The following is a 12,428-nucleotide window of genomic DNA, read 5'->3' as shown; positions in this document are numbered from 1 at the left end:
ACTTCACAAAATGCTCTTTAAACACTTCACTTCATATTGTTACATTTTGCTGCTCTGGAGCTTTGTTTTCATCGCTGATGCCTTCCAGGGGTCTGATTACTAATTCAAAAGTTTGATTAATTTGGGTATTCGATCATCCAATAACTCTGAAATGTACCATACATGACGTGATTGAGTTGTTTTACAAGCCCCTAATTGTCGGCGCATTTTGCAAAGCAGAAAATCCCACTGATCTGCCGAAGCATTTTAAACAAATATGTTTCGCCAGGGTTGATTTCCCCACGACACACTAAAACAAGCATAAAAGAGCTCTCATAGGGCGGCGCGCAGTTCTCCCCCTAAAGTGAGATGTCAGCCCAGCCGTCAGTGAGACAGGGAAGAGCGCGAGAGACAGTCTGTGAAAGTAGGCATTTGGGGAGAGGAAGGCGGGTGTGCAGAGACAGAACAGCAGAGAGAGAGAGAGAGAAAACGAGGCAACGAGAGTGGATGGCAATGAAAGCCGACTGACTGAAGAAACATAGTGGTAACCGACTTACGAAGGAGACCATGTAACGTAAAAGATCCAGTCCTGATGGGCGGTCAAAAAAGGAGACAGAGCGGTAACAAGGAGGGACTAAGAAGCCTCACTATCAACCGGAAGCCAGCGTTTACCATGGACAATGAAGCCTGCCAATGAACAATATGGGCGGGGCTTCCACGTCACTTCCACATCTGTCCCTACTATAATATGCCTCGCAGAGTGAGCAACGCATGCGCTGTAACACTAGGCTCGACCTAAAACGGTGAGGTTTCTGCAGATAGCCACACCTCCTGCTGGTGCCCTGCTTCAGGGGGGAGAACTAGACGTGTGAAATTCGCATAACTTGACTTTTCACATCATTATGTGAAATTTGGGGAAATTACGTGGCGTAGCCCGTAATTATGTGAGATGCAAATCTGTCATTTAGACATCAATTTCTGCCACAAAGACACAGTTTGAACTAAAAAAATTGCAAGAAAAATATAACTGCTGCGAACAACGGTCACTCATCTTCTGGTCGTTCTTGTTCCTGCCCTAGATTTTTACCGGGCCCCTAGTGTAGTACTGCAACTGGCATAAAGGTTTCATTTTGGTGCTTATGAGTAACGTAAAATTTCCCAAGTTATGTGATTTACACTGGCGTAATTTAAAGACAGAGATAATCTGAAGGTACCTGATTGACAGGAGTAAAGGTAGTAGCAAAAATGCGGTGCGGTGAGAACAAAAAGGGAGAATCTTCTGCTGACAGATGATGGCTACAGTATGCAGGACGGGCAGGGAAAGCTTGAGAGGGTGTGAGTTGTGGAGTACAGATGAGAGGAGAGAGGATACGTGTCACAGAAAAAACCTGCGACTGCCAACACCTTGGTGCTCACAGCAATAATCAACACAAAAAGGGGAGTGGGAGACAATGGGGTTGAGAAGGAACTAGACAATAGTAGGAGAAAAGCAGGGAAAGGCTGTACCAGGGAAACAGAAGTCAGGTGTGGCGCCATACCTACCACTCCTCCAGTACGTTAGGTACCGGAAGAGGGGCCACCCTGGCAGAAGGAGTAGCTTGATGAGCAGTTAGTTGCAAGGACTAGCATTCCCTTACCTTAAGCAAGCAAAGCGCCCCTGGGAGCCCCTATGCCGAAGTGGCTGATTGATGTGGGGCATCATGAAATGTCTTCTTTGGTGGGGGAGCAGGGAAGAGTCAGGGCAGGCAGCCTATTTTGCACATGGGAAACTGGTTTCCCAACTGACTCTCGCATAATTCCTTTCCAGAGTACAATGATACAAGTACTGAATCGAAAAAATTACTTTCTTCCTCTAGCTTTGTGTTTAGCTTCTCATGGTCTCTTTCCATTCTTCTAGGAATGGCCCTGTTGCTGCAAGCACAGACAGGTAAGGAGAATATGGAACATCTGTCTATTGCAGAGCTCGATCCTATGTATCGTGTATGGGAGAGTGTAAAATGGGGCACCACTTGGTCTTGTCTACTTTTTGTTTCTATTTTTTTTTTTTTAATCTTTGTTGGAGGGTGGTTTGGAGTTTGAGTCTTTACATTATTTTTTGTCTTTACCCAAATCCTCTTTACCCATCTTGTCCCAGTTTCACTTCCTATTTACACTAAATGTCCCAGTGCCACACTCCCTTTACACTATTTGTCGAGTTTCACATCCTCCTTACGCTTTCTGTCACACTGCTGAATCATCATTACACATCCTCTTTACATTGTGTCCCGGTGCCACATACTCTTTACAATGTGTCCGGGTACAACATTCTCTTTACACTTTGTCCTGGTGCCACATCCTACTTATGCTGTTTCTCAGTGGCACATCCTCTTTACACTGTGTGTCCTGGTGCCACATTCTCTTTACACTATGTCCTGGTGCCAAATCCTGTTTACCCTATTTGTCCCAGTTCTCCTTCCTCTTTACACTACATTTCCCAGTACCACACCCTCTTTACACTATTTGCCCAAGTATCACATCCTCCTTCCACTTTCTATCCCACAGACAAATTGTCATTACACTGTGTGTCCTGGTGCCACATCCTCTTTACACCATGTCCTGGTGCCACATCCTAAATACACTAAAATCTAAATTCGGTATTTGTAAGGCCCAAACTACTCACCCCGAAGGGTATCAAGACGCTGGGGGTATCGGGGAGAAAAAAAGTGAGCTATTGAGCAGAGTCACGTGGTGCTGAGCTGAGCTGCATCTGAAGATCGAATTGTGAGCCCTGCGCTCCGGAGTCAGCCACCCTGGCTGCTGCGCCACACTGTGTTTCTCAGTGCCATATCCTCTTTACACTGCGTGTTCCTGTGTCACATCCTCTTTACACTGTGTCCCTTTACCACATGCTCTTTACAGTATTGTAATGTAGTGGTAGCTGTTATGTGTGGGGCACCAGGACCCTACAGGCAGGGAGCTGCGTCTGAGGATCGAATTGGGAGCCCTGCGCTCCGGAGTCAGCCACCCTGGCCGCTGCGCCACACTGCGTTTCTCAGTGCCATATCCTCTTTACACTGTGTGTACCTGTGCCACATCCTCTTTACATTGTGTCCCTTTACCACATGCTCTTTACAGTATTGTAATGTAGTGGTAGCTGTTATGTGTGGGGCACCAGGACCCTACAGGCAGGGAGAAGGCAGGACAGGAAGGGAAAGCTAGTAACTGGAAAGTGAGGGATTAGTTAGATAGGGTTACAGTGAGAAAGGAAGCAGGAGCATGGAGACGTGGTCTCCTTAATGACATAAAGAATAAAGAAATACGTGCTCACTTACCTCTGTGTGTCCGAGTCTTCTGTGGACACAAAGAATCTGACAACTGGCGACGAGGAGTGGTCCCGACGACCTTCGTCCGTGTGCATACCTGTGCCCTCCAGTCTTCCCTCCTGTGGAGCGAAAGCGGCGTTTTCATTTCCCCGGAGCAGCCAGCTGCGCAGAATCAGGAGCCCACCCCGATCACGCGTACCGGAGCTGCAACCTCCCACATCTACGGATGCCCACCCAATCGCGGGCCCATCTGGTAGAGGGGTAGCCATCTGAACTCCAACGTGACTCCGGGAGCCCAGCCCGGCCGCGTATGCCCGCTGCTGCAGGATGACTGAGCTGCAGTGATGCACCTTCAGGAGCTCCCTCCCCCGGGACGTATACCTTCACCATACTGAGGAATCCTGTCACTCAACCCTGGGACCCCACCCCGGGCACATCTATTCCTGGTCCCACCTACCAGCTTCTTCTCCTAATGAGCATTGGCTAATACCTGGTGGCCTCTTAAAGTCAGGCACCATTTGAAATACAAATTTACTGCATATCTGGTGCATTCTTCATCCCGTACACCAACTGCTGGTGTTCACTACAGACAATTCATTTCTCCTCTACGCTGCATGCCTTCACTCTACAGCACCTCTTAACTTTATGCAGTCATCTTGAACTGCCTCAGCTACACCCAGTTATCTGCTTCATATCCTCTTCGCTTCTAGGACATCGATTCTACTCCTGACTGACGATCTCTAGTGACCTTGTTCACATCCACAAGCCATGTCGGTGTCCCCAAAACTCGATGCAACACCATGATCATGATGCAGATGGGGCCACGCTGGAGTCCCCTGGCTCTTCATGGTGGGGCAACAATATGCCATCCTAGGAGTCCCCTTTCTGTGCCCGCCAGAACCTCTGTCCCATGTCTCTAGTGGTGGTTTGGGTCTTTGCTGGAAAAGCTGGAAGATTTTGAAGACTTCATGAAAGGATCACAAGTCTCTGACCCCGATCAACAGCTCATTACACTATGCAATTTGATTGTGAACAAAGTTGGCAAGATCACCAAGGAACTTCCGGCAGAGGCAGCATCCTCTTATCAAGACATCCATGAGGCACTGGATAGAAAATGTCTTCACAAATGGAATATTGATTATGAACGCTACATCTTCAATTTGGCCTCTAAGTAGAAAGATTAATTCATGGGAGAGTTCATTTCATGAATCAAACGGCTAGCACTTTACTGTGCTTTTGAAAACTTCACAACAGAAGATGCCCTTCTGCTATGAATTATCAAAGATTGTCAATCGGAGTCCCTACGCAGACGTCTTTTAAAAAAAAGTTACTCTCTGGACGAAATAGCAGAAATGACTAGGGTCAACAATCAAGCGGAAGAACATGCAAAGAAGGTGGAGGCTGCTAAGGTAGAAAAACATGAACAAGACTTTCGGCTTCAAGCTTGTCACAAAGACCGTCAACCCTCTGAAAGTCAGCAAGCATCCAAATATAAGGAGTATTCCCAACGAGCAAGTCACCACTGCAGTCCTAAACAGGGTGACAAGAGATGGGAACGTCAGCTGAAATTTTATCGATGTGAACAAGACTTCCTGCACACTGAGTCATTCCCCGGTATAGGTCCCAAATGTTGACGGTGTGGTAAAGTCAATCACTTTTGAGAAGGTATGCCGAGCATCAGAAGCTCACATTCATAGAAAGTTGAGGGAAGCCAGTTCCCGTCATCATGCAAAGGCAGTACGAGACCACCAATATCACTCCGCCAGCTCACTGCGATCAAGTCTTTACTTGCATACCACCTACAGGTCTCGACACTCGGAATCACGATAGTGAAGATCCCTCACTCCCATATCTCAAGATAGTGAAGACAGTGAAAACTATGTCTACGTGGTTGCAGATCCTGACTGACTATGGAAATACCCACAATTATATCTCCCGATGGGTGATCACCAGGCCAAATGCGTGTTAGACAGTGGAGCGTCTCTCAACTATATTTCGGTTGCACGATACAACAGAATGAACCCACAACTTCAACTACACAAAAGTGCTGTGTGATTCTATAATGGTGTTTAAAGAACCCCTTCCCTATATAGGACAATTTAAGACATCTCTCACATACAAGGACAGAACCATTCCAGCTCGCATTTATGTAATTGAAGGGCCAGATGCAGACAGTCTCCTCAGCTTACCCATAGTTAAATGACTCAAATTTGTAGTAGTAATATACTGAGTGGACGATGAAACTGACATAATCTACAAATTCCTGAAGTTATTTACCGGACTTGGCCAGATGGCTCACTTTCAGGTTCACTTGCACATTAATTAACTAGTGACACCTTTAGCTGAACAGCACAGAAAGGTGCCATTTCAACTTCAACAGTCCGTGGAGGACGAGTGACGGGATCTTCTCCGAGCATACATCGTCGAAAGAACTTCCGGGCCCACTCCCTGGGTATCCCCAGTGGTTGTGGTACCTAAAAGAGGAGCAGAAGGTAAAGTGAGTATCTGTGTGGACATGAGAGCCCCAAATACCGCCATTGACAGAGAAAGGCACCCAGGACCTCATATCAGTGACATGATTATGCTGTTAAATGGAGCGAAAATATTTTCTAAACTGGACCTTAAAAATGGTTATCACCAGCTCGAACTCCACAAAATTTCTCAATACATCAACACTTTCTCTACCCATCAAAGCCTATTTAGATACAAACGGATCAGCTTTGGGGTTTCCTAAGTGGCTGATATTTTCTAAAAATGTCATCAGAAGAGTCATTCGTCATATTCCCAACACCGTTAATTACGCCTACAAATCCCTCCACAACATCGGGCCCAAATACCTCAACAAGAGAGTCTCCTTCCACGTACCCAAAAGGAACCTCCACTCCGCCGACCTTGTCCACGCATCTGCAGAACCAGAGCAGGTAGAAGAGACTTCTCCTGCATCGCAGCAAAGACCTGGAATGAGCTCCCAGTCAACATCAGATGCTCGCCCACTCTGCACACCTTCAGGAAGAGCCTCAAGACCTGGCTCTTCAACTGATCCGGAGCTGCACTCCCCCAAACAGCACCTTGAGACCCTCACGGGTGAGTAGCGTGCTTTATAAAACCCTGATTGATTGATGACATTCTGGTGTTTGGAACACAGGAACACAGCAAAGCACTATATAGGGTGTGCCATGCTCTCCTAGAAGCAAATCTAACTCTCAACAACGACAAATTTGAATTTCACAAATTCACATTGAAATTTTATGGACACATTTTTTCGAGTTCAAGAATGAGACCAGACCCTGAAACAGTCTCAGCATTGAGCAACACTCCTTGTCCTCGAGATGCAGGGAACGGGCGGTCATTTCTGGGGATGGCCAGCTATTGTGCACGCTATGTCATGGACTATGCCACGAACAGTTATCCCCTTCAAGAACTCACAAAAAAAAGGTCTCACATTCAAAGGGACCACAAGATGCGCCCAAGCATTCCAGTCAATCAAGGCCTCCATGGAATTGGCCAGAAATCTGGCCTTCTTCGACCCTCAACAAAAGACCGAGATCACTGTGGATGCTAGTCCTGTGGGTCTTGGAGCCATACTAGCACAATATGACAAGGAAGGTGATCAACGACACCTAGTTGCCTATGCAAGCCGCAGCCTGACTGACACCGAGAAGGAATACTCACAGCCAGAGAAGGAAAGTCTGGCTGTGGTCTGGGCCTGTGAACATATCTTCATTTACGAATAAAAAAACACTTTACACTCATCACAGACCACCAAGCTCTAATAACCATATTTGGAAACCCCTTGGCGAAGAGGCCACCCAGGATAGAACGCTGAGGTATCCGCCTTCAATGATACAGGTCGACCATAATTTACAAGCCTTACTAAGTGGCAAATTTTGGCTGACTACATGTCGAAACACCCTAAGACATCCTCAAGCACAAAACAGTCAGTAGCAGAGGAATATATTCACTTAGTTGCTGATCAGGCAAAACCACCAGCTGTTCCTCTTTAAACCATCCTTGACGCCACTACAACAGACGCCACCCTGCAGGGAGTAATACATTACATTCAAACAAATAGGTGGAGACACTTGGATTAGAAGAGCCTAGTCACCATCAACTCATTGACATTCAAGAACTGGCCTCCTTTCGTCATGTAAAAGACGAATTGTCCATTACTTAAAATGGACTCCTACTAAAGGACAAGAGGATTGTCCTTCAGAAACAACTGGGCCAAGGACTCATCAATCTGGCACACAAAGGACACAGGGGAATTGTCTCTAGGAAAAGGACCTTGCACAAATGGGTCTAGTTCCCCTCCCTTGACCAGATGGTTGAAGTCACCCTGAAGGACTGTCCACAATGTCTGTTGGTCAGTCAAGAAGAGCCACCCTCACCTCTACAAATGTCAGAACTACCGGAGGGCATCTGACAACATGTTGCAGTAGACTTCTTTGGTCCGCTACAATCAAGCAAATACATTCTTGTCATAATGGACGAGTATTCTCGATTCCCGGTTTCTCATCTGGTCTCATCCACCAAAGCATCCACCACCATACCAGTATTAGATACAGTCTTTGCAGCATTGGGAATACCTAAAGTGGTTAAAACAGACAATGGTGCTCAATTTAACGGGAAAGAGTTTGCTGCATTTGCCAAGTACCTAAACTTCAGACGTCGGAAAATCACTTCCATGTGGCCACAGGCCAACGGGATAATGGAGAGGTTTATGGCTATGCTGAAACAGACTATACAGCAAACCGAAATGTCATGGTGCGATGTCAAGATAGCTTTGAATGAGGTACTACAAGCATACAGAATGACGCCACATAGCACCACAGACAAATGTCCAGCCACCTTGATGCTGGGTCTCACTGCGCACAAGAATACCTGTTTGGGAAAACTCAGCTAGCTGTGCTCCTCAAAGTACTGATCATGAACAACTAGTAGAGGTAGACAAATCCAGAAAGGCAAAGATGAAAGAGTATGCAGACCGACATCGGAGAGCCAAGCCTTCAATTATCCAGGAAGGTGATTGGGTACTTGTCAGGCAAGAACACAAAAAAAGACTGATAACCGATATCTCGCATATCCACTTCAAGTAATAAATCAAAAAGGTACCATGATCACAGCTGCCTCTGATGATAAGAGGATAAGCAGGAATGTCGCCCACTTTCCTAAGTTGACACCAACAACCAGAGAACCATCAGCTGTAGTAGAAAGTGAAGCTGCTGATGACAATCAAGCGCCAGGCAATGAGTCTACACTTAACTCTCCTCAGCTGAAGGGGAGCGATCTGATCAGAACTTAGCCAGCAGACCACACTGTGCTCGCAGAAGACCTGCACGTCTTATTGAAGAACTGTAGATGGTCTGTTATTAAACAAGAATAAACTATGTAAGAGAGTGAGTAATGTAATGTATTGCTAAATGGTATGTGTGGGGCACCAAGACACTGCACGCAGAGAGAAGGCAGGACAGGAAAGGAAAGTTATGAACCAGAAAAGGAAGGGCTTAGTTAGATAAGGTTACAGCAAGAAAGGAAGCAGGAGCATGGAGACGTGGTCTCCTTGATGACATAAAAAATAAAGAAATACATGATCACTTACCTCTGTGTGTCTGAGTCTTTTGTGGACACAAAGAATATGACAACTATGTCCCTGTACCACATCGTCTTTACACTGTGTGTCCCAGTGCCACATACTCTTTACACAGTGTCCCAATACCACATCCTCTTTACACTGTTTACCCCAGTGCCACATCCTCTTCACACTGGGTCCCGGTACCACATCCTCTTTATGTCCCAGTGCCACATCCTATTTACACTGTGTGTCCCACATCCTTTTTAGGTCTCACTGAGTCAGCGTGCATGCGCTGCTCAGAGAGACTTTAGTAGGGGAGTTTTCAAAGTGCTACCCACATGGTTTTGCTGGCTACAAGCTTGAGTGCACGATGGCATGCATGTGCACAGCTGCTCCCCGCATTCCCCCTCCCTTCTCGCCCAGCCTTTTGATGCTCTGCTCGCATCTCCCTCTTCCCTTTTCGTCAGTTTCATTGTGGCTCCTCTGCTCCTCGCATTCACCCCTCCCTTTTAGCCCAGCCATTTGATGCTCTGCTCGCATCTCCGTCCTCCCTTTTCATCACTTTTATTCTGGCTCCTTTTCGTCAGTTTCATTCTGGCTACTCTGCTCCTCTCATTCCCCCCCTCCCTTCTCGGCCAGCCCTTTTATGCTTATAACACTGTGTTTCATTTTGGGCATTAAACATAAAGGAGCTCTGGCAACGCTGATAAAATGGATTTCATTTTAAGTAGTGACTAAAACTTTAACCACACACACACAAGCACACACACACAACCACAAGCACACACACACAACCACACACACACAATAACACACACACACAACCACACACAATAACACACACACACAACTACACACACATCCACAACTACACACACACAACCACAACAACCCACAACCACAAGCACACACACAACCACAACCACACACACACAACCACAACCACTCAGAACCACACACACAACCACACACAACCACAACCACACACACAACCACACACACAACCACACCCACACACCCACAACCACACACAACCACACACAAGTACGCACACACAAGCACACACACAACCACAAGCACACACACAACCACACATACACATACAACCACACACATACAACCACACACACCCACAACCACACACACACATACCCACAACCACACCCACACCTACACCTACACCCACACAACAACACACACCACAACCACACACACAATCACACACACGACCACACACACACACAACCACACACACACCGACAACCACACACACACACCCACCCACAACCACACACACACACACACACACAACCACAACCACACACACAACCACAACCACACACACAACCACACATATACACACACAACACACACACAATAACACATAAGCACACACACAACCACAACTACACACAAACACAACCACCACACACAACCACAACCACACACACAACCACACACACAGAACCACAATCACACACACAACCACACAAACAACCACACACAACCACACACACAACCACACACACACAACTACATACACACTACCACAAGCACACACACACACAATCACACACACACACAACCACACACACAACTACAATCACACACAACCACAACCATACACAACCACAACCACACACAACCAGAACCAAACACACACAACCACACCCCCCCCCCACACACACACAACCACACACATACACACCCACACACACAACCACACAAACACAACCACACACACACACACACAGCCCACACACACAAAACCACAACCACACACACAACCACACACACACAACCACACACACACAACCACAACTACACACACAACCACAACTACACACAAACACACACACAACTATACACAACCACACACACACAACCACAAACAAACACACAAAACCACAAACAAACACAACCACAACCACTCATACATACAACCACCCACAACCACAACCACACACAACCACAGCCACACACAACCACAGCCACACACACACACAAAACCACACACACACACACAACCACACCCACACACAACCACAAACACACAACCACACACACACACCAACACACACAACCACACACACACAGTAACACACACACAACCACAACTACAACTACACACACAACCATAACTACACACACAACCACAACACACAACCACACAAACACAACCACACACACAACCATAACCACTCACAACCGCAACCACAGACACACACACAGAACCACACACACACACAACCACAACCACACACAACCACACACACAGCCACACACACACCCACAACCATACACTACCACAACCACAACCACACCCACACACAACCACACCCACAAGCACACACACACAACCACACACACACACAACCACAAACACAACCACAAACACACACACACACATACACTCTCTCTTGTCTCGTTATCGGAAAAATGTGGGTTATTTTAAAAATATTATATTTTTTTATTATTCCTAACAATCTGCACTCATCTCCCTTTCCACTGCTCTTTAAGCCCCCCTCATGGACTGCTTCTCATATAATGTAAAATGATATGCCAGTGTGATTGTTGGAAAATGTGAAGCTCATACCCACCTCGCCCCAACCTCCTGATCCTACTGGCCTTGCTAGGCCCCGATATTTCAGTAAATTGTCATGATCTGAGTTACTTATTCATGTCCATTCACTAGATGTAGGAATTGGTTTAGCATTTCGTGGACACTGTCCGCTAAACTCTTTCAGACCCCCAGCCTGTAAATGTTTGACCTGCTTGTTAGCGACAAACAAGACACAAACAGCAGACTTTGACACTGTTGAGCATGGACCTTGACATCTAGTGGTAAATGGCAGCTACTCACTTCAGGACCAGTGCCTGCCACAAGACCTGCCAATCAATGCATGGAGCTGTGCTCCTAGACAGGGTTTGTATATACACTGCCTGATTCTTGCACTGTCTGCCATGGTGGCCTAAGTGTCTTACACTGTCTATCCATGAAACCCCATATCTTCTCACACCTTCACTCTATATGCACCAGGGTCCTTACACTGTGTGATCATCATGTATCTGAACACTTTAAGGAACTGCAACACATCCACAGGGGCCTCGAGGAATCGCGGATTATAGCACAGGGGGTATTCCTCTGCTTTCTCAAGGTCAAAACCGAGGTGAGTCACTATAACCAACTTTACTCCTCTCTTCCAGTCTCAGGCGCCTACAAACTGGTCTGCTACTACTCCAACCAGGCCTGGAGGCGATCTGCACCCGCCCGATGGATGCCGAGTGATGTGGACCCCTGCCTCTGCACACATCTGGTCTACGCTTTTGCCACCATACGTGACAACAGGATTGCTACCACGAGCGAGTCTGACGGTGATCTCTATGAGATGTTCAACAGCATCAAGGGGCGGTCAGTATCTGTTCTGCACCGTTGAGAGCCTGTGAGTCTCTGCTGGGTTTGGCCCGCGGGTGCCTTTTTTAGAGGGGCCACGTTCAAGGGATACACGTTGAGCCATTGTTGCTACAGCTGACAGCAGATGCAGTGATACTGCTAAGGGCCACGGGGCCCCAAG

At 46.9% G+C, this 12,428-nt stretch overlaps 1 protein-coding gene across 1 annotated transcript in view; it reads left to right on the top strand.

Annotated features, from left to right (window-relative positions):
• Positions 1–12,428, top strand: part of LOC146830523 (acidic mammalian chitinase-like) — a 277,219-nt gene that overhangs the window by 114,716 nt on the left and 150,075 nt on the right. Inside the window, exons 2-3 of the mRNA XM_085604048.1 lie at positions 1,877–1,906; positions 12,061–12,265. Coding sequence (XP_085460174.1) covers positions 1,877–1,906; positions 12,061–12,265 — 235 coding nt within the window. The remainder of the gene's footprint in view (positions 1–1,876; positions 1,907–12,060; positions 12,266–12,428) is intronic.

This window comes from Triturus cristatus, chromosome 5_1 (genome assembly GCF_964204655.1).
Source record: "Triturus cristatus chromosome 5_1, aTriCri1.1, whole genome shotgun sequence".
Taxonomy (NCBI): Eukaryota; Metazoa; Chordata; class Amphibia; order Caudata; family Salamandridae; genus Triturus; species Triturus cristatus.
The sequence above is the reverse complement of the archived record's forward strand: the minus strand, read 5'-3'. Positions and strand labels throughout refer to the sequence as shown.